The sequence below is a fragment of the Protopterus annectens genome, chromosome 16.part0 (genome assembly GCF_019279795.1).
Source record: "Protopterus annectens isolate FY-2018-M chromosome 16.part0, PAN1.0, whole genome shotgun sequence".
NCBI lineage: Eukaryota > Metazoa > Chordata > Ceratodontiformes > Protopteridae > Protopterus > Protopterus annectens.
The window spans coordinates 146722339-146746754 of record NC_056750.1 but is presented as its reverse complement, the minus strand read 5'-3'; the positions used below and the strand labels follow the sequence as shown (position 1 = coordinate 146746754).

Genomic DNA, 24416 nt, shown 5'->3' with positions numbered 1-24416 from the left:
AAGCCCAAAATCCTAAAGACCAAAATCCTGAGACCAAAATCCTGAAAACTCAAAACCCTGAAAACACACAGGATGCCAACACTTACTTTATTTCAGCACAAGTACATACAGAAACAAATACAACACAAACCATATTACTCTTCTCCAAGTATAACTTACTTACTATACTGAAGTACAATCTTGGAGTTGTTATATTTAAGTAGCAGGAGGTGTGGGGGGTGCAGGTGTTTTGCCCTCCTGCATATAGTTGAAGGGTAATATGTTTCTGTATGTAATTGTGCTGGAATATAATAAGTGTTGGTATCCTGTGTGTTTTCAAGATTTTGAGTTTTAAGGATTTTGGTCTTCAGGATTTGGGGCTTTTAGGATTCTGTAGCATTCCTATATATATATATATATATATTATATTTTATATATATATATATATATATATATATATATATATATATATATATATATATATATATATATATATATATATATATCAATGTATGTATGGTTTGTGGCAATCACAAACAGGGTATGGTGATGCAAGGAAGCCACCTTAGGAGTTCATGGAATTGGAGTGCTTGAGCATGTTTAATTTTAAAGGTAAAACTATAATAAGTGATTACAATAGGTTGTTTTATTCAGTGATATTTGGTTGCAGTTTGGTTACAGTTTACAGTAAGTGAGGGTTAATATGGAAGAAGTGAGAGGTGGAGTCAGGCAGGATGTTTTCAATTTGAGTGAGAAGATCACTGGCTACATCTCTTCTTCATTCTACTATATTCCTTTTTCGGTATATTGGGTGAAAAAAATAATCTTGAGCAGATGTAAAGTTTATAATAGTAATGGTATTCTGACAATCTGTATTACCTGTTTACTATACCTGAGTTTATCATGATTGCTTGAAGACAGGTGTAAATTCCAAATGAAGTTTGAAAATTAGCATATTGCTCTGTTATTTTAGCTTACTTGGAATGATTGTTGTTATAACTGATTTTTTGGATTAATTTGATTAATACTGCTTGATCAAAATAAATATTGTGGCCTTAGTAAAGTCTGACAAAATGTGCGTACTTAGTGTGAAGTTTTTCCGAGTACTTTGTAGCTGTGTGATCACTTAATTTGTTATTGATTGTTAATTTTCCAGTTTGTTTCTTAGTCATCTGATATCATTAAAGAATACTTTATTTTCACTGTCACCCTTTGTGACCAGTTGAGTTCAAACATTGATCTGGAAGATTTAATAAGGAGTTATTCTGCTTTATCTAATCAAGGCCTGCTTTATGCAGCTAAGCAGTATGTCTTCACTCTGTTGTATATCTTAATCATTTTGTTCTTCCAAAAAAGGGATTTTTGGAATTAGTGACATACTTTGGTCTTAGCTATATGAATTCATAGATGTAGACATTAGTAATATCAGGAACGTGTTGACAGTATGTCTAGCATAGTTAATTGTGTTTTAACTGACAGTTCCTCTGTCTCTTTTCTTAAGAATATAATTTATTTCATGATAGCTTTCATTATTAAAGATGATGAAGGGATACCTTTGCTTATATTGTTAAGTTTAAAATGATGTTGTAAAGTTAAAGCAGGTGTCTCTATGAGTGTGAGCAGTTTCAATTCATGAGTTGTTTTCTGTCTTTTCAGTGTTCCTTTATAAAGAGTGAGATACCATCTCCTCCAATGGATCTGTATTCCATGGAATCTATGCTACATATTTATATATTGTGGATCTTTAAACCATGATGTGGCGATGATACAGATGTGAACATCCTTTGTAGAAATGTGAACATGTCATTAGTTCAAGTACTGCTTTCATAATAATTTTAGAAGTTTGCTGGATCGAGAGACTATGGTGTTTTCACAGCTCAGCACTGTTTTGTGTCCTCAAAGTATGTGTACATAGGTTTGGAGCCATGTGGGATTTCCCCCAAAATCGGTCAATGTGTAAGGAGGCTTGACCTCTTAGACCTAGAACAATGCCTCACTATGAAGTTTGCTGAAAATGGTTTCAGCTATTTGACTCTGGAGTGTCGGCATTTGTTGAAATGGTAGTCAGTCTATCAGTCTAGTGACATGAATCCTACAAACCCACCTTCGCCTTTAATTTAAAGAGCTGAAATAAGAGACACTCTGGTAATGGAATGTTCTTGTTCAGGACCTGTACTCCCAAGTGAAATAGACTTTAAGCCCTTCAGGCTGGTTGTATACCTCACTCCAGGCTGACAGGCACTGAAGCAGCTGTGATTGACACAGTGTCCTTAAACATTGACTTGAATGCCATACTTTGTATCTTGATATATAGGTGCCATTCAAAATGATGAGCGATTTCACTAAAAAGGTGTATAGGTTCATAAGTAGGTATTAGGCTCACTGCTTTGTGGGTCATTTTAAGCCTGGACAATTTCCGTTTTGGTGCTTGAATTAAGTTGTAGCACTTAGTGTTAGATTGGCCTTACCTAACCCATGATCAATAATTATGTATTACCCCAGTGAGAATAATTGGGATCAATACAACAGATAATTTGAGAGGACCCAAGCATGAGATAAAGCATTTAGGAGCTGCCTCTGTCCATTAGTAGAACAGGAGGCAATCCAGGGTAATTTTTGTTTATTTATTTTACATTTGTTTACCAGAAAAGTCCAACTGGGATAAGACCCATTTTCAGAGGTGGCCCGGGTGGAAAAGCTCCATATACAGAGATTATACAAAACATATGCATGAAATTATACAAAAAAAATTACAATAAATTGTACAAAAATATACAAGATATACAGTACACCAGAAATTACATTTTATGCTATTATAGGTGACATTTGTGTTATACAATCATCTGATATAATTCCTTATTGTAGTGCAGACATTGTAGTTTCTCAACGCAAGCTGAGGAAGGGTTTGTAGGGGGAACTGGATAAAAAACGATGAGGTTAGAGTTTACCTAGACATAAGAGAGCATAGATTAAGAGGTGGTCAGGGAAGAAGAAAACGTATAACGAGAAGCTATTAAAACTACTTAGCCTGAAGTAGTACGGAAACAAAGCCAGGTGTCATTAAGATACCTTTTAAGAATCTTTTTGAATTGGTTGGTATTTGTGTTGGTTCTGATAATGTGAGTTAGTGAATTCCACCTTGTTGCTATATGATGAGGAAATAGTGAGTCCCCTGCCATATTAGTGGATTTGGACACTTGTAGTAGAGATTTATTTGTTGAGCGAAGACTTCGGTTTGTGGCATGGGGCTGGAGAATATTTAGAAGGGCGGGGCTTTTCAGGCTGATATACTAGTTTGTGTGCTAAGGTTAATTTGTTATAGGATAGAAGTTGTAGGAGTTCTAACCAGGAGAGTTTTTAAGGAGTGATAGTGGTGGGTATGATATGGCAGTCAGTTGCAAATTTAGCTATTTTATTGTATTATGTTTCAAGTTTAATTAAATCTATCTTTTTAAGGTTGTTGAGAACTGAGGAAGCATACAGAAGTGATGATAGAAGATGGGTTCTAGCAATGGCAGCCCTAGAGGTGTTAATTAGATCATTTTTATTTCTGGAAAGAGTATCCATTTTTTTGTGAACTTTCTTGATTGTTAGTGCTATATGTAGGCCAAATCTTAGGTTGTTGTCTATCATTACACCTAGTATAGTTTTGTTTGTGAATCAGCATTCATTTTGTTATTATTCCTAGCTGTAATGTAGAAGGTGCTGGTGGGGGGAGAGGATCTTGTGGGTTGGAAGATCATGAGTTTTGTTTTATTGCGTTTGAGTATGAGCTGATGTTTAGAGAGCCATAGCTCGGTATCTGAAAATGATTTTTGCGTAATATCATGGAGGTGTTGCAGGGTATTAGTGGCACATATAAGTGTTGTGTCATCTTCATATTGGATAGTTTAAGCCAATGGGATAACACTATGAAGGCTGTTTTTAAAAATAGTGAAGTGTAGCAGTCCAAGAACTGAGCCTTGAGGTACTCCGAGTGTGACGGAAAGGGGGGGGGGTAGGACATTAATGGAGAACCGCATTGACAGATTCAAAAAACATGTTTATTTCATTATGGGTTAGTGTTTTCTACATTTTGACACTACTCTGGGACTATTTACAGGTTTTTAAATATTTTTATATGTAATTTCTGAGTCTGTCCACATGGGGTCTGGCATCTTGAAGTAATTCTGATTCTTTAGTCTGCATCTAGATATCCCACAATGCAGTGCCGGTCTGTAAAAAGTTGCATCATGCAGGCCTCTTTCTTCCTAAAGCTCCTGTCACTCTGCATTGATTTTACATGCATACACTGCTGTCTTTCAGTCAGTTAGTTTTAAGTAACATTTCATGCCGTTCAATGACTTCTTAAACCCAAACAGTGCAAATGCCACAGAACAGACTTTCAATGTGCTTTTTACTGCTGCTTCTTTTTAGAATGGCTAAACTGCAGTTTTTTTGTGAAGTCTGAATTGTACTAGTTTAACTCATCCCCCATCCCCTTCGCACCTAACTTCCCTAGCTGTCAAAGTGATAAGGGTAATTTTAGCTGTTACCTGCTGTGATTGACAACTCACAGCAGGAGACTTGACTCATATACTGTTTCCTTGTTCTAGCCTTTACTTTCTGTATGGGTAGGGGAAGGACCAGGGAGCTGTGACATCACAGCATGGGCGGGATTTTAGGACGGTCATGATGATGTCAGTTTGGGGAGGAAATTGGCCAGAAAACTACTTGTATTCAGTGGCCTTGATGACATCAATGAATTGGAAATTTTTTTAGGGTGGGATAAAAGTATTTTGAAAATCAGAATAACCCTGAATCCAGAAGTCAGCAGGAGGTGCACAGTCACTTAAAAAACTCCAAAGACACTAAAGACACTGAGTAAGTCTGGAAACACTTTTATTAAACAACCAAGCGCTTTCGTCTCTGTCAAGTCAGAGACTTTTTGAAGGTAGTAATAACAACAGAAACAGGAAGCACACATATATACCCATCCCCATTACAATCAATTGACAACCATTATTCAATTGACTTAAAAAGCACTTCAACTAAATTACCAAAGTTAACAGAATATGCAAGATGCTCCTCAGCCTTAATATAAAATCAATATAAATATAAAATATAAAAATCATCACATTCAGTGGGACACAATAGAAAATCTATAATCAGAAACAGTCATACTCTAAAAATGATATATATATACACACACACATATATATATATATATATATATATATATATATATATATATTTTTTTTTTTACAAAGTGTATATATAAGAACAAAAATACAATTATATACCTCCCAGCATGTACATAAAAAAACATAAAAATATATACAAAATATGTCAACCTGTATATAACAAATAAGATACAAGATGTATCAGCCTGTGGATACTACAAAAAGAAAAATCACCTCTCTAATGCCCTTAATTTAAAAAACTAGCCAGGGAAAATATATTGTTTAATACTGGCCAGTTAGTTGCATTCATTCTTAACTGCCAAAGTACTTCCAGTCTTCACAGTAAAAGAGGCCATGGACCCCCCCTTGGATCCCTCCTCAACATGTTAATAATAGTAAATTTGAATGAATGTCCCTCATATTCCAAACAATGTCTTGCTAGGGCATTTGTTTTATTTTTCAACCTAATGTCCCTCACGTGCTCATAAATCTGATTCCTGAGTTCCTCTTAGTTTTTCCTGTATAAAAACAGGGGCATTGTAAAGAAATTGCACAGTATACCACCCTCTCCGACTGACATGACAATCTACCCTTAAACTGAATAGCCTGCCCATTAATGGTCACTGATGAGCCCTCCTCAATAAATCCACACTGGTTACATGCCCCACACTTTTTCATAGACCCCTCTCTAGAGTCACCCATGATATTCTATTTTATTTATTTATTTTATTTAACATTTGTTGACCGGGAAAGTCCAACTAGGTTCCACAGATCCTGTTTTCAGCAGAGGCCCGGGGAGAAAAGCTCCAGAAACAGAAATTCTCCATTAAATTCTTCAAGCATCTACCCTTCCTATAGACAATAACCAGAGCAGGGGTAATACACTTCCTCACTTCTTCACAGGATAACAAAATTGCCTAGTTCTTAAAGAGAATGTCTGTGATACATTGACTGTCAGCACTATAAGAAGTAACAAAAGCTGACCTGAACTTGTTGACACTGGCACTCCACCTTCATTACCATTAGACATTGTTGCCACAACCTCAGTAGTTAAGTCCACCGTTTCAGACCGGTCACTGATGACACCATCCTCTACCTTGGATAGTATAGCTTTGAAATGCCCCCTTTCCCTCTTATTAATTACCTCCAACATTACTTCCTGAATAACCCCTCTTTAGAAACATAGCCTTCAACAAATCACATTCATTTAGAAAGGATTCAAAATGAGACACCATCCATGCAGCTCTCACAAATTGCCCCTTTATGACTGCCCTTTTCCTGTTTGAAAGGATGTGAGCTACTAAAGTGCAGGAAGCTGTTGGAGTAAGTCTCCTTTCTGAAAATTTCCACAATAAAGGACTGAAAATAGGTATCGTTTATTAATCTGACATCCAAATATGGTATTTCATTCCTCCCTGTTGTATGTGTTGTTGTTGTTGTTGTGTCTTTCGGCTTTTCCCGGTTAGGGGTCGCCACAGTGGAACTCCAGTCTGCTAATGATTAGCAGTAGATTTTTTTACGTGCCGAGTTGCCAGCCCTGACCCATTCACGCATGTCTCCACACAGAAGACACTCTAGCTGATTATCGAACAGGACAACATCTTACTGTGAGGCGACAACGCTACCGCAGCACCACCACCGCATGTAAACCTCAAAAATGTGGTGGAGTCATTAATATAAATCACAAAATCTGAAATTAAATCAAAGGGGCCATCCCAAAAAATAAAAATATCACCTAGGTTCCAGACATAGACCTTACAATAGGAAACGAACCGTGACTGAAATAGAAACTGCTTTTCCCATTCAGTCATCATGATATTCGTAAAAATACCCCCATATCATGAACCCATAGTCACCCCATCAGTTTGAAGGTAAAATTCTTTATTAAATAGAATACAATTATTCTTTAGGACAAGTTCAATAAGCTGCTCATAAACATTAATTCTGTCCTGGGGTACACCTTTGGAAAACAGGTATTCACCTACCCATTCCAATCAGATGTCATGGGGTATAACCGTGTAGAGGTCCTTGACATCTCCGGTGATAAACCACTCCGATTCAATATAACCCAGATTGTTGATTCTATCCAGGAAGTCCCAGGAGTCCTTACACATAAATCCCTCATCCTTCAATAGTGGTTTTAATTTGGTGTCCACAAATTTCACTATTGGATAGGTAATCGACACTCAACCATCCAAAATAGGTTGCATATGTGGGTCCAACAAGCTTTTGTGAATCTTAGGCAAGCCAAACATAGTGGGGATTTTGGGATGGGTGACAGACATATAATTATACTCATCAATTGTAAGGGACCCCTCAATGAACATGTCATTCAACTGGTCCCTGACCTTATGATATAACCCATTCAACTCATTTAATGAAATTCTTCTGTAATGTACACTACTTAACATCTGTTTCATTCTATTGTTATAGTCTGTCACATCCATCACCACCATCCCCCCACCCTTATCTGGCTTAACAATTCTAACATCAAGATTGTTTCTAAGCTTATCGAGACTTGCCACTTCTGCATCACTCAAATTCAATAAGGGTTTCCTCCTAGGAATGTTCCTTATATCAATCTCAGAGAGCTACTAAACCAGCACAGCTCCTGATGCCAAACAGCAGGACTAAACGCCTCCCAAACACACGTATGCTTGTTCTGGAAGTCAAAGGCAAAAACAACAAGCAAGCCAACACAGTTCCTAATTCCAAGCAGCAGATCTGAACACCTCCAATAAGCACAGTCAGAGAGGTGAAACTCATCAAAGATAAACTCAGCCAGATAGCCAAACTCACTGAAGCAGGTCTTTTTAAATTCCAAAGGGATAAGCAAACAAGACGCCAATAAATGAACAAGTTCAATTTTATCCACATCTAGGTATGCTATTCTGTCTGTGTCAAAAGTAGAGGTAAACTTTAAGAAATGCGTGGACTTGTTGAACATCTCCACCAGGTCATTGGCCACCGAAGAGTCGCCCTTGAGGATAATACAAATGTCGTCCAAAGAAACGGGTATATAAGGATGGGCTCACCATGTAGGGCAAGTGTGGCCAACTTGGTCATAGAGTTAGTAAACACAAATTCCTTCTCCCAATGGGCCATGACCAAGTTGGCCACACTCGCCCCACATGGTGAGCCCATGGGGACTCCAACTAACTGATGGAACCATCTATCGTTGAAGGATCGAGATATCAAGGCTTACAGAGAGGGGGTAGCTTACCCTAAACCTCCTAAATTGCAAGGCAACTTTAAGGGGCGAGAAGGCAGAGTTCCTGCCCCTTCGAATGGCCCTAATACTTCCATGAACCTTGGATCTTTGCCGAGTAGTTCAGTATCGGAGGAAGAGACTGGTGATAGGAGGGTTGGATATGCCAACTCTGAGGGAAGACGTGAGCCAGTGACTCTGAAGCCATTCGGGGAACCCTAGTTCTGGTTTGGATGGGGCAAATTTTTGGGATCCAGCCTCTTCTCCCCAACAGGCTTCGAACCAGAAGACCAGGTTCAGATACAGGACAAGGAGGAATCAAATGTGAGTGGAGTAGGGTGCCCTGGCCCTGAGCAGACCACATTTGAAGTCATTTCCAACTCGGGGATGGACTTGCATATTTATAATTTTTCTCATTTCAAGTTTACCCAGACATTAGTTGATTTCCCGGCTAAAGGCATTTCTTATGTTCCATCTAGAAGAGCCTGTGTGGCCAGATCCATTTTGGATCTTAAATTGTTTGTCAGGAAATTAAACTTATGTTTGTTGATGGGGGACCATGAGTATCAAAAAATATTTTTCATGTACCTAGTACATACAATCTACCTATCCACCCTATGTTGGGGGCATTTGAGCAAATGTGTGATCTGGATTTTCGACATTTGCTACAGTCTAGGTCTGTGATGCATTTTAATATTACCAAAGAAGAAAGGGAAGATTTTAATGAATTATTTGCCTCTTCAGTCAGAATTATGCAACCCGACAAGGGAGGCGTTCTGGTTGCAATGGACATAGATGATTATAACAACAGAATGTCAACAATCTTGTCTTCTGAAACTTACCAAGAGGTGTCCAAGAATGAGTTGAATGGAAATCTGGCAAGAGTTCAGTCTTATTATGAAGACATGTTTATTAATGAATCCATTGACCAGGAAATTTTCAACTTCATTTACTGTGCATCGCCTCGAGTACCTGTTTTGTTCAGGAACCCGAAAATCCACAAAAACATTAGAGACCCTCCTATGCACCAGTTGGTGAGTGCTAGAGGGAGTGTAACATATGCAGCAGCCAAAGTTGTGGATCACATTCTAAAAAAATATGTGGCTAGTGAATCATATATTTCTAAAGATTCATGGTCCTTTTTGGGGAAGGTGAAAAACATTTCGTACAATCCTGATTACCACTTTCTGACGTAGATGTCGTTGACCTGTACTCATCCATTCCACATGATGTAGCGGTGGAATGGATTGAGTTGGAAATGACCACAAAGCAGGCACCAGCGAGTGAAACTTCAATGGTAAAAGAACTATTGGACATCATTTTAACATGTAACTACTTCTCCTTCAATGATAGATGGTTCCATCAGTTAGTTAGAGTCCCCATGGGCTCACCATGTGGGGCAAGTGTGGCCAACTTGGTCATGGCCCATTGGGAGAAGGAATTTGTGTTTACTAACTCTATCTTCCTAGAACGAGTATCCTTATATACCCGTTTCTTGGACGACATTTGTATCATCCTCAAGGGCAACTCTTCAGTGGCCAATGACCTGGTGGAGATGTTCAACAAGTCCACGCATTTCTTAAAGTTTACCTCTACTTTTGACACAGACAGAATAGCATACCTAGATGTGGATAAAATTGAAGTCGTTCGTTTATTGGCGTCTTGTTTGCTTATCCCTTTGGAATTTAAAAAGACCTGTTTCAGTGAGTTTGGCTATCTGGCTGAGTTTATCTTTGATGGGTTTCACCTCTCTGACTGTGCTTATTGGAGGTGTTCAGTTCTGCTGCTTGGAATTAGGAACTGTGTTGGCTTGTTGTTTTTGCCTTTGACTTCCAGAACAAGCATACATGTGTTTGGGAGGCGTTTAGTCCTGCTGTTTGGCATCAGGAGCTGTGCTGGTTTAATATCAATCTCAGAGACTCAATCAAAAATATACAGGGAGGGGTGTAGAGGGAGGGTTAAAGGTGCTTGATATACACAGAGGGTCAGACACAAAATCAACAGAATGAAAATAAAGGTTCAAGTTCAATCCCCTCACAAACTGTTTTAAATTAAGTAAAGTGTTGACCATACTATAGTTAGTTATAGGTACAAAAGTCGTACCCCTGACCAGCAAATCACAATCTGTTACATCAGTACATAAAGATGAAAAATTGAGCACCTTAAAGTCACAGGTGGAATTCTGCAGAATTCTACAGGTATCCGCATCCATACACTGCTCAACAATTTCTGCTCCTAAAATTCCCTCCTCTGTCCCCTCCTCTGTTGAGGCCTGTGACCCTCCCGGCCTCTGTAAATGGTCATATTAGGATGAGGGTACCCCTCCCTGTTGTATCATTACCTCAGTCTCTTGGATCTCCTCAATGTAGGAAAATAGCATTATTAACATTAATGGAATTAACATTATCTGGATTATTATTTGAGATTTAGGAGGCATTCCTATATTGCACTCTATCATTCTGAAAGTGAAACCACCACAGTACAGTAAGGTAGTGTTCTAGTGGAGAGATGGCACTGGTGAAACTGAGGAGTGAAGTTGTGGTACTGTGATGGTGGCCTAAAACCATGTTGGCAGCATGTTGTGGAAGGTAAGATAATGAATCATGTGGGAGTGGATACATCTTTAGAGAGTGAGAGAGTGGAGAGAGAGAGCCTAGTCTGGCCAGTGTGTGGAATTTCCACCTTTGTGTAAGGGGACAATGTGTGTGATTTTCCATATTGCTTGGACATGTTGTTCTGCTGGACCTGTTAATAAGGATCGACACTGGACAAGATATGGCTTCAGCTGCTAGTTTTAAATATTTGGTTGGTAACTTGTCAGCTGCTATTGATGAGGATGTGATCTTTTTCAGTAGTTTTTTAATGGTAGCTGTGGGAACATGCTGAAAGGAGAAGGAGTTGGAGTTAATACTGAGAGGTTTGGAGGCTAGTGATGGTTCTGTGGAATTACTTTTAATTAGAGATAGTACACTTTCAGTGAAGTATTTATTGAATTCTTCTGCAATGGTGGTAGGAGAGTGTGGTAAGTTGGGGGAAGGGGTAGTGGAATGTCCTGGGTGAAGAATGGCATTTATGGCATTCCAAAATTGTTGGGGGTTATGCTGGTGTTTATGTTGCAGGTTATAGTTAAAGTTATTTTTATCTAGGTTGATTTGGTGTTTAGCCTTGTTTCTAATTTGCTGGAATGTGATGAGATTGATTTGGGTTTTACAGGTGAGCCATGTTTGCCAAGCTTTGTCTCTTTTCCTAAGGAACATTCTGGTGTCATTAGTTAGCCATGGTATGTATGTGGCTTTAATATGAAATGACCTGGGGGGGGGGGCAATTTGTTTAGAATTTCAAGGAAGGTACTATTGAAATAATTTACTGCAGCATCAATGGGCAGTTTTTTTAGTAGAGAGCAGTTACATTTTTTAGGGTATTAATTAGGTCTTGGGGGGGTCAAAGTTTTTTTTTTTTACTGTGGATTTGTCGGAAGGCGGTGAGCTTGACAGTACTGATGTTTTTCTGAATAGATAGGTTGACATATGGTCACTAAGGTTGTCAGGCAAGCAGTCACTAATCTGATAATTCTGAGGTTTGTTGGTTAGTGTCCAATCCAGTATAGACTGATGGTTGAAGTTTTTATCGATCTGTGTAGGAGCTTGAATGAGTTGTGTGAGGCCATAGAGGCTGAAGTGATTTGCTAGGGTTTGTGAATTACAAGTTGTCCAGTCTGTATTAAAGTCACCCATAATGATAGCTTTTTGGGCTATGGAATTTGATATAGATTGGATGATGTGCTCTATAGTGGAGATGCTATTTCCAGGTGAGACATAGGTAGCTATAATGGATATGAATTTGTTTTGGTTAAGTTGAAGTTTAGTAGGTAGGATTTCTGTGTTTTCGAGGTTATCTATGTTTAGGCTTTGTGGAAAAAGTGTGAGACTGCTCTTAGATAAGATAGCTACTCTCCAGCTATGTTTACCTTCTTGTCTGCTCTAATAATGTAACCAGGTGGTGTAATTTCATTCTCGGTAATGTGTGCTTTTAACCAGGTTTCCTATAAACAGCAATATCAGGGTTATAATGGAATAGGGTGCCATGTAATTTTTGAACTTTGTTGACTATGCTTCACCGGTTTAGATTTAGGATTAGTATTTTTAGAGCCTTTTCATGCTAGATCAGTTATATCTTGTATATGAGGGGGTGGTAAGGAGGTATTCTGGAGGCCTGGATTCGGGTGAATGTCTCCACTTATAATAAGTTTGGTAGCAATGGTTACTAGTGTCTGGACGAATGTTGATATATGCTTATGAAGGGGCATTTTTTGGGTTTGGTTTAATATGGTGTAGTCTGTACGAGGTGTGCTGGAGTTCTGTTATATTTAAGATGGATGGAATATGGACAGCTGTACTGGGGAAGGAGAAGACTGAGTAAAACAATGATTTCAAACTAGAAAGTATTGGGTTTAGAGAGATTTCAGGTGGGGGTGGCGGTTACCAGTAGTGTGCACTCCATGAATATAGTCTAATGATATTTACAATCATAGAAGGGTTAAAGAAATAACATACAATTTAACGCTCCTTTACTTTAGGTAGAGAACTGCTATAGGGATGCCTCACAGTGCTTGTATTACATGAGAACTGTAAATGGAAATAAAATAAAAGATTAGGAAAAGCTGAGAAGGGGAGTGCTAGAGGAGGTAGGACTGTATTTATAATTGGTGCACTATAAGAAAGGAGTGGAAGGGAAATAGGTAACACAGCCTAATAACACTACAATCACTCAGTTAAATTAAAAACCTTAAGCAGTAATTTGACACTAAAAAATATGTTCAAACAAATACAAGCATCTAGGCATACCTGCAGTGCTCAGTCAAGATTAATGAAGGAGAAGAAGAGGCAGAAGGCATGGCCGAAGGCAGGAATAGAGGAGAAAGGCTAGGACTGTGGTAGTGAGGGTCAGAACTTTAAATGTTGGCAGCATGACTGGTATAGGGAAAGAGCTAGCTGTTATGATGGACAAGAGGAAGGTTGGTATATTGTATGTGCAAGAGACCAGATGGAAGAGGAGCAAGGCTAGGTGTATCCGAGGTGGGTTCAAATTGTTTTATCATGGTGTGGATGGAAGAAGAAATGGCGTAGGAGTTATCCTGAAGGAACAGTATGCTAAGAGTGTTTTGGAGGTGAAAAGAGTATTGGATAGTATGATGTTTATGAATCTGGAAATTGAGGGTGTAATGATGAATGTTGTTAGTGCATATGCTCCACAGGTTGGGTGTGCGATGGATGAGAAAGAAAAATTTTGGAGTGAGTTGGATGAAGTGGTGTTGACTGTACCCAAGCTTGAGAGAGTGGTGATTGGAGCAGATTTCAATGGGCATGTTGGTGAAGGGAATGGAGGGGATGAGGAAGTGATGGGTAGGTATGGTATTAAACAAAGGAATGCAGAAGGTCAGACGGTAGTGGATTTTGCGAAAAGGATGGACATGGCTGTGGTGAATATGTATTTTAACAAGAGGGAGGAGCATAGGGTGACATACAAGAGTGGAGGAAGATGCACACAGGTTGATTATATCTTATGTAGAAGGGCCAGTTTAAAGGAAATTGGAGACTTTAAAGTGGTGACCGGAGAAAGTGTAGTTAAGTAGCATATGATGGTGGTTTGTAGGATGATGTTGGTGATCAAGAAGAGGAGGAGGAGTGTGAGGGCAGCACCAAGGATCAAATGGTGGAAATTGAAAAAGGGTAATTGTGAGGTGGAGTTCAGGGATGAGTTAAGACAGGCATTGGGTGGCAGTGAAGAGTTACCAAATAGCTGGGTAACTACAGCAGAGCTAGTAAGGGAGATGGCTAGAAAGGTGCTTGGTATGACATCTGGACAGAGGAAGAATGACAAGGAGACATGGTGGTGGAATGAGGAAGTACAGGAGAGTATAGAGAGAAAGAGGTTGGCAAAGAAGAAGTGAGATTGTCAGAGAGATGAAGAAAGTAGACAGGAGTATAAGCAGATGAGGTGCATGGCAAAGAGAGAGGTGGCGAAGGCTAAGGATAACGCATATGAAGAGTTGTATGAAAGGTTGGACACTAAGGAGGGAGAAAAGGACCTGTACCGATTGGCTAGACAGAGGGACCGAGCTAGGAAAGATGTGCAGCAGGTAAAGGTGATAAAGGATAATGAAGGAAACATACTCACAAGTGAGGAGAGTGTGTTGAGCAGATGGAAAGAGTACTTTGAGGGGCTGATGAATGAAGAGAATGAGAGGGAGAGAAGGTTGGATGATGTGGAGATAATGAATCATGAAGTACAATGGATTAGCAAGGAGGAAGCAAGGATAGCTATGAAGAGGATGAAGAATGGAAAGGCTGTTGGTCCAGATGACATACCTGTGGAAGCATGGAGGTGTTTAGGTGAAATGGCAGTGGAGTTTTTAACCAGATTCTTTAAAGAAATCTTGGAAAGTGAGAGAATACCTGAGGAATGCAGAAAAAGTGTTTTGGTATCGATTTTTAAGAATAAGGGTGATGTGCAGAGTTGTAGTAACTACAGAGGGATTAAATTGATCAGTCACATCATGAAGTTATGGGAAAGAGTAGTGGAAGCTAGGTTAAGAAGGGACATGATGATTAGTGATCAGCAGTATGGTTACATGCTGGAAAAAAGCACTACAGATGCGATGTTTGCTCTGAGAGTGTTGATGGAGAAGTACAGAGAAGGTCAGAAGAATTTACATTGTGTTTTTGTAGACTTAGAGAAAGCATTTGACAGGGATCCAAGAAAGAGGAGTTGTGGTACTGTATGAGGAAGTCAGGAATGTCAGAGAAGTATGTAAGAGTGGTACAGGATATGTATGAGGGTAGTGTGACAGCGGTGAGGTCTGCGGTGGGAGTGATGGATGCGTTTAAGGTGGAGGTGGGGTTACATCAAGGATCAGCTCTGAGCCCTTTCTTATTTGCAATGGTGATGGACAGCTTGACAGACGAGATCAGACAGGAGTCCCCGTGGACTATGATGTTTGCAGATGACATTGTGATCTGTAGTGAGAGTAGGGAACAGGTGGAGGAGACCCTTGAGAGATGGAGATATGCTCTAGAGAGAAGAGGAATGAAGGTCAGCAGGACTAAGACAGAATATATGTGTGTGAATGAGAGGGAGGATAGAGGAATGGTGAGGATGCAAGGAGTAGAGGTGGCAAAGGTGGATGAGTTTAAATTCTTGGGATCAATAGTTCAGAGTAACAGTGAGTGTGGAAGAGTGGTGAAGAAGAGAGTACAGGCAGGATGGAGTGGGTGGAGAAGAGAGTACCGGCAGGATGGAGTGGGTGGAAAAGAGTGCCAGGAGTGATTTGTGACAGACTAGTACCAGTAAGAGTGAAAGGGAAGGTCTACAAGAGGATAGAGACCAGCTATGTTATATGGGTTGGAGACAGTGGTATTGACAAAAAGGCAGGAGTTTGAGCTGGATGTGGCAGAATTAAAGATGTTAAGATTTGCACTGGGTGTGACAAGGGTGGACAGGATTAGGAATAAGTATATTAGAGGGTCAGCCCAGGTTGGAAGGTTTGGAGACAAAGCCAGAGAGGCAAGATTACATTGGTTTGGACATGTGCTGAGGAGGGATGCAGAGTATATTGAGTATATTGGGAAAATGATGCCAAGGATGAAGCTACCAGGTAACAGGAAAAGAGGAAGGCCTAAGATAAGGTTTATGGATGTGGTGAGAGAGGACATGCAGGTGGATGGTGTGACAGATCAAGATGCAGTGGACAGGAAGAAATGGAAACAGATGATCCACTGTGGCGATCCCTAACAGGAAAAAGAAGATGATGATGATGATGATGATGATCCAGCTTGTCCTGGGTGAGCCATCACTGTAACATAGGACAGTTAACTACAGCAGAATCTAAAGTAGGTGGTATTACTATTACTGCATCGATCCTACTTGTGCTTGAATGGACAGGGATGAGCTTTGTTTAACATGGATGGGGAGTCAGTTCCAGAGTGGTGAAATCCTCTGCAAGATATACCTGTCCTTGTAAACTGTTCTGTTATTGTTGCAGAAGATGTTTAGGTCACTAGGCCAACTATGTTTGATGCCATTTGATTTGTTGATGTGCAGTAGGTCCATCAGTATTGGTTCAGGGGATGCCTGCTTCTTGTTAAACAATAGAACATGCTTTGAGCTGTCAAATGAAAGTCATTAGAACTATTTCTTTGATTTTTAGTCCACAAGGAATAATTCAGTAAATACTTTTATTTAAAATATGTAAGTTGCAGCTATTGTTGGTAGTATTTATAATTGGTGCACTATAAGAAAGGAGTGGAAGGGAAATAGGTAACACAGCCTAATAACACTACAGTCACTCAGTTAAATTAAAAACCTTAAGCAGTAATTTGACACTAAAAAATATGTTCAAACAAATACAAGCATCTAGGCATACCTGCAGTGCTCAGTCAAGATTAATGAAGGAGAAGAAGAGGCAGAAGGCATGGCTGAAGGCAGGAATAGAGGAGAAAGGCTAGGACTGTGGTAGTGAGGGTCAGAACTTTAAATGTTGGCAGCATGACTGGTATAGGGAAAGAGCTAGCTGTTATGATGGACAGAAGGAAGGTTGGTATATTGTATGTGCAAGAGACCAGATGGAAGAGGAGCAAGGCTAGGTGTATCGGAGGTGGGTTCAAATTGTTTTATCATGGTGTGGATGGAAGAAGAAATGGCGTAGGAGTTATCCTGAAGGAACAGTATGCTAAGAGTGTTTTGGAGGTGAAAAGAGTGTTGGATAGTGTGATGTTTATGAAGCTGGAAATTGAGGGTGTAATGATGAATGTTGTTAGTGCATATGCTCCACAAGTTGGGTGTGCGATGGATGAGAAAGAAAAATTTTGGAGTGAGTTGGATGAAGTGGTGTTGACTGTACCCAAGGGTGAGAGAGTGGTGATTGGAGCAGATTTCAATGGGCATGTTGATGAAGGGAACGGAGGGGATGAGGAAGTGATGGGTAGGTATGGTATTAAACAAAGAAATGCAGAAGGTCAGATGGTAGTGGATTTTGCGAAAAGGATGGACATGGCTGTGGTGAATATGTATTTTAACAAGAGGGAGGAGCATAGGGTGACATACAAGAGTGGAGGAAGATGCGCACAGGTTGATTATATCTTATGTAGAAGGGCCAGTTTAAAGGAGATTGGAGACTGTAAAGTGGTGACCGGAGAAAGTGTAGTTAAGCAGCATAGGATGGTGGTTTGTAGGAGGACGTTGGTGATCAAGAAGAGGAGGAGGAGTGTGAGGGCAGCACCAAGGATCAAATGGTGGAAATTGAAAAAGGGTAATTGTGAGGTGGAGTTCAGGGATGAGTTAAGACAGGCATTGGGTGGCAGTGAAGAGTTACCAAATAGCTGGGTAACTACAGCAGAGCTAGTAAGGGAGATGGCTAGAAAGGTGCTTGGTATGACATCTGGACAGAGGAAGAATGACAAGGAGACATGGTGGTGGAATGAGGAAGTACAGGAGATTATACAGAGAAAGAGGTTGGCAAAGAAGAAGTGAGATTGTCAGAGAGATGAAGAAAGTAGACAGGAGTATAAGGAGATGAGGTGCATGGCAAAGAGAGAGGTGGTGAAGGCTAAGGATAAGGCATATGAAGAGTTGTATGAAAGGTTGGACACTAAGGAGGGAGAAAAGGACCTGTACCGAATGGCTAGACAGAGGTACCGAGCTAGGAAAGATGTGCAGCAGGTAAAGGCGATAAAGGATAATGAGAGAAACATACTCACAAGTGAGGAGTGTATGTTGAGCAGATAGAAAGAGTACTTTGAGGGGTTGATGAATGAAGAGAATGAGAGGGAGAGAAGGTTGGATGATGTGGAGATAATGAATCATGAAGTGCAATGGATTAGCAAGGAGAAAGTAAGGATAGCTGTGAAGAGGATGAAGAATGGAAAGGCTGTTGGTCCAGATGACATACCTGTGGAAGCATGGAGGTGTTTAGGTGAAATGGCAGTGGCATTTTTAACCAGATTCTTTAAAGAAATCTTGGAAAGTGAGAGGATGCCTGAGGAATGCAGAAAAAGTGTTTTGGTATCAAATTTTAAGAATAAGGGTGATGTGCAGAGCTGTAGTAACTACAGAGGGATTAAATTGATCAGTCACATCATGAAGTTATGGGAAAGAGTAGTGGAAGCTAGGTTAAGAAGGGATGTGATGATTAGTGATCAGCAGTATGGTTACATGCCGGGAAAGAGCACAACAGATGCGATGTTTGCTCTGAGAGTGTTGATGGAGAAGTACAGAGAAGGTCAGAAGGAGTTACAGTGTGTTTTTGTAGACTTAGAGAAAGCATATGACAGGGTGCCTAGAGAGGAGTTGTGGTATTGTATGAGGAAGTCAGGAATGTCAGAGAAGTATGTAAGAATGGTACAGGATATGTACAAGGGTAGTGTGACAGTGATGAGGTCTGCTGTGGGAGTGATGGATGTGTTTAAGGTAGAGGTGGGATTACATCAAGGATCAGCTCTGAGCCCTTTCTTATTTGCAATGGTGATGGACAGGTTGACAGACAAGATCAGACAGGAGTCCCCGTGGACTATGATGTTTGCAGATGACATTGTGATCTGTAGTGAGAGTAGGGAACAGGTGGAGGAGACCCTGGAGAGATGGAGATATGCTCTAGAGAGAAGAGGAATGATGGTCAGCAGGACTAAGACAGAATATATGTGTGTGAATGAGAGGGAGGATAGAGGAATGGTGAGGATGCAAAGAGTAGAGGTGGCGAAGGTGGATGAGTTTAAATACTTGGGATCAATAGTTCAGAGTAATAGTGAGTGTGGAAGAGAGGTGAAGAAGAGAGTACAGGCAGGATGGATTGGGTGCAGAAGAGTGTCAGGAGTGATTTGTGACAGACGAGTACCAGTAAGAGTGAAAGGGAAGGTCTACAAGAGGATAGAGACCAGCTATGTTATATGGGTTGGAGACAGTGATATTGACAAAAAGGCAGGAGTTTGAGCTGGATGTGGCAGAATTAAAGATGTTAAGATTTGCACTAGGTGTGAAAAGGGTGGACAGGATTAGGAATAAGTATATTAGAGGGTCAGCCCAGGTTGGAAGGTTTGGAGACAAAGCCAGAGAGGCAAGATTACGTTGGTTTGGACATGTGCTGAGGAGGGATGCAGAGTATATTGAGTATATTGGGAAAATGATGCCAAGGATGAAGCTACCAGGTAACAGGAAAAGAGGAAGGCCTAAGATAAGGTTTATGGATGTGGTGAGAGAGGACATGCAGGTGGATGGTGTGATAGATCAAGATACAGTGGACAGGAAGAAACAGAAACAGATGATCCACTGTGGCGATCCCTAACAGGAAAAAGAAGATGACGATGATGATGATGATCCAGCTTGTCCTGGGTGAGCCGTCACTGTAACATAGGACAGTTAACTACAGCAGAATCTAAAGTAGGTGGTATTACTATTACTGCATCGATCTTACTTGTGCTTGAATGGACAGGGATGAGCTTTGTTTAACATGGATGGGGAGTCAGTTCCAGAGTGGTGAAATCCTCTGCAAGATATACCTGTCCTTGTAAACTGTTCTGTTATTGTTTCAGAAGATGTTTAGGTCACTAGGCCAACTATGTTTGATGCCATTTGATTTGTTGATGTGCAGTAGGTCCATCAGTATTGGGTCAGGGGATGCCTGCTTCTTGTTAAACAATAGAACATGCTTTGAGCTGTCAAATGAAAGTCATTAGAACAATTTCTTTGATTTTTAGTCCACAAGGAATAATTCAGTAAATACTTTTATTTAAAATATGTAAGTTGCAGTTATCGTTGGCACTATGGTCATTATTACAGGTTATGTTTTGGGTATCAGTTAAGTTTGCATACCTGAAATACAGAAAACAGATTTATAAAATGAAAAGAAGCAAAATAACACAAAGACATTGTGAAAGGTTCACAAAGGTTACATTACCGTTGTGTGCATTAATTGGCAAACAGTAAACAATCATCGTTGCAATTTTTCTTTCCAGTCCTTTCCGAGCTTGATACTGTGCTCCAGTCCCTGACATTTTACATTCAGGACAATAATATACACTGAACACAGTAAGGGGTAGAGAAGTTCACATTGAAATACTTAGATAACGGAATAGAAGTATTTCCATAGTTTCTTCATACTAATAAAGCTTTCTGTCTAAAGTTTATAATTGTTCTAAGAATTCTTGAGTCACAAAAGATCTGGGCAGAGGAGTAACAAGTTTTTCATAACATAACTATCACGGTATGAGTAGCAATTGCTATGAAAGCACTTACTGGTTTCCCTCAATGTTGTCTGTGTTGTCCGTGTTGGAGTGGGTGTAGCGCTTGAAGTTGTTGTTGTTGTTGCTGTTGTTGATATCACTGCTGTTGAAGTTGTTGTTGTTGTTGTTGCTGTTGTTGATATCACTGCTGTTGTTGCTGTACTCATTGTTGTAGTTGTTGGTGTTGTTTGTGTAGCTGTAATTGCGGGATTTGACATAAGAGATAGAAAATAAATAACTGTTGTATATGACACAGTAATAATAAGTGAATTACATCAAGCAGGGTACATTAGCACAACTTTAGAGAGATAGAAAATAAATAACTGTTGTATATGACACAGTAATAATAAGTGAATTACATCAAGCAGGGTACATTAGCACAACTTTAGAGAGATAGAAAATAAATAACTGTTGTATATGACACAGTAATAATAAGTGAATTACATCAAGCAGGGTACAGTAGCACAACTTTATTAAAAATTCTCATGACAAAGCAACTGTGGTTTACTTAAGTTGACCTGATACTGAACAGTAACGGCACTATATCTGCTAGTGGTTTGATGTTCACTAAGCACCTCAGCTCAAATAAATTATGCTGACAATGTACAAGGAACATGCTTTGCTGTTGTGCGTGAATAAACAAAATAACACAGGGAGAGGAGGCATCTCTCCATAAATCATATGACAAAAGATGAAACCGATTAAGAAGATTAACATCAGGATATCCCAGTAGGCACTGCATTTCACTTTGGCACAAGGTCATGTAGCCCTGGAATGATGTGTGTCTTGACCAAGAGGCAATTTCACTTGTAGGACTGCAAATCCAGTTAGTTGCACTAAACACACACACAGCAGCAGCAGTGACCAACAATGCAGACTACACAGTGTACCTTGATGATGGTGCTACTGCTGTAAAGCTTCACACGAGATACTTGTCCACTAAACAAGCCTAACCAGTAGAGATATGCCAGCAGAAAACTGCACTCTTATGAGATATATAGTGCAGCTGTTTACTGATAAAGGTAAAGAGCATGTGTAACAGGGATCTAGCCTTCGTAGATTTAAAACAGTCCCATCTGTCTGAAAAACATGTCAGACAGCATAATGGTTACAATTTCTTTCTGTGTGGATCTAACCTTTCCACTGTACCCCCATACAGGGAACTCTGTGCCATGAATTGCATTTGAGTAATGCAATCAATTTTGAAGTCATTCTAGTTCAGGAAAAGTGAAAAATGATTAAGGGATTAGCTGCTAAGTTGTAACTTTTGGTCAGTATGTCAATGCAACCAAACTGCATTCTGCCAAGTAAGCTGCATCTCAATGATCTGAGCAGGGTTCTGTTACATGGTGAACAGTGTGCATGTGTAACTCTCTCTCTCTCGTTATATATATATATATATATATATATATATATATATATATATATATATATATATATATATGTGTGTGTGTGTATGTTTGTATATATCTGACACTCTGCCATATAAACAAGGATAATTCCATTAATTTTTCTTTTTTCACAAAATAATTCCTACTCCTTTTCCAGCTGTCAGAGACAACTTCTATACTGCCTTTATCCTAACCCACAGTTCCCTAGTGACTGCTCTTCAGAAACCTCTCTAAAGCTAGATGTCAGTGAAGCAGGGAGAAGCTTAAGAAAAGCTTGACTCTATATGGAGTCATGATTTACTTATTTTACATTTTGTGCTGTTTTTTTAGTTGTTTAAAACTTTGTTCTAGTGTTTCTATCCATTTTTCTTCCACATGAGATTGCTCTGTCTTTTCCTATTTCTATACCTTCTTCCCCTAGTGTATTCTCAACAAAGGACCCTTCACTGTCAGTATCCACACTGACTTATTATATTATATTATAGGAGACTTTTAAGAAGACAGAAGTTTACATTTATCTACGTTTTACACCGAGAGCGAAATCTCAGTCTCTTTTGTTTCCTCCAGTCCTATACCCTTTTCTTTACTGGGGCTATGTACTTCTGTCAATCCATCCAGTTGAGTGTCTCCCTATATTTTCTATAGCTCTTTGAATTGGGGAAGTCTTGGCCAATTATCACATCATGTGTTAACTTATAGAACTTTGCCTGGAAAGGCTTGTATATCTTCCTTTGCTATGAAATACTTATTTATTTCTCCATGTACACGTATTACATCAGGTTTCTGTTTACTAGTTTAATGCTTACAAGATATTGTGAGCTAACTAATGTAGATCTCATGCCAGCAGTTGTTACATCTCTCTTCCATCCATTGCAACAGTACATGTAATGAATTTAGAACCAACACAGTAACAAAAAGCAGACTGTATAGTTCTACACGTCAAAAGTCCTGTATTGTCACATTCCATAGGCATGTTCTCAGGTAGAGCTTCTTGGATAGTCTTGACAGTTTTTTATAAATACAGTATAGTTATTAGTAAAGATGCAGTTTTTTCTATGTGCATTTTTTACAGAACATTTGAAATAAGCAACCAATGTCTTTAACAAGTTTTTTTGTCAGCTGCAAAAAACATACTTAAGCGAACGTTTGGTGAATGCAAGTCTGACTTGTGGTTTCCACCAGAAGATCTAGCTGTTCAAAGGCTTTGGTTTACTCTGAAATTATAATTATCTTAAGTTACTTGAGAGTGCCAATGTATCTACAGCTAGGGTTACTTTGGTGTTAATTATATTATTTATGCAAGCCTCCAGCTACAAATTCAGCATATGTATTAAATATGCCATGTCTGATTTTATCAGTCTTTCTATACTGAATGGCTAGTTGTGGAATTTCAGTGATTGTGCCTCTGATGAAGCCCCATTGGGAAACAACATTTCTTTTTTTTAAGTTTGTGATAGTTGTATGCATCAGCCTCTTCCAGGTCCATATTGACTTTTAGTGAGTCCCTGTTTACATCTCTCAAATACTACAAAATAAGCTTCCATGTCAACTTCCATTTCGAGTTTCTTAGAGGGGTACTGTTTTTGGGGCCCCCACCAAAGTGGATGATTGACTTAGTATATTAATTATCTGTTGTTGGTGACCAAGCTAGTGCTGGGCAGTGGCTGGCCATTGTAGAAAAATTCAATAAAGCCTCAGTTATTTTTTCATTTAGAGCAAAACAATTTTAGTACACTCAAGTTTTTATCTTCACAGAAAAACAGACCAACAGAAAATAGCTTCACAGAGCAACCCTTCATACTGCCATGAGGGTCCCCTTTGTCAGAGAAAATTCCCACATGGGCACAAGGGTTTCTGTGATTCTCATATATGTTACCACCAAAGTTGGGAAAAGTCAATAATTCAGGTCAGTTCAACACTCAGTAATTACCAATTTAAGATGACGCATTTTGTTCAGTAAGGTTTGTGGTCCTTTCTGGGGTGAGGAATGACACCTCAGGCGAAACGTTTTCATTTTAAGGTAGCTTGAACTGTACTCATGCCCATTGGATCCACCAGTATAAAAATTTGTTGTGCTTTAAGCAACAAAAACAGTCTCTGGAATCAGATTCTTGGTATCAAATTAATGTTTATTTACAAGGAAGAAAATAAAAATAGTTAAGAGGACAATAAAAACTAATTTTATGACCCTCCGCCTGATTAAGTAGTGGCTGATACAAATAACCAAATGGTTTGATTTGTCTGTGTATCTAGGGCTTATACAAGGGCCATGATTTAGAAAAACATAGTAACACAACTGCATAATGAAAAACAGTGCAAAGTAATGCAATATGGTCCAACAAAGATTAAGTATGAAGTAGCGGGGATTACAATCTGATATGCCAGGGATATCACTGGATAATTA

At 39.4% G+C, this 24416-nt stretch overlaps 1 protein-coding gene across 1 annotated transcript in view; it reads right to left on the bottom strand.

The window, feature by feature from the left end:
- The window catches only part of LOC122790392 (integumentary mucin C.1-like), a 533572-nt gene that overhangs the window by 401769 nt on the left and 107387 nt on the right, over positions 1-24416 (bottom strand). The window contains exon 2 of the mRNA XM_044057913.1: positions 20635-20817. Within this exon, the coding sequence (XP_043913848.1) occupies positions 20635-20817 (183 nt within the window). The remainder of the gene's footprint in view (positions 1-20634; positions 20818-24416) is intronic.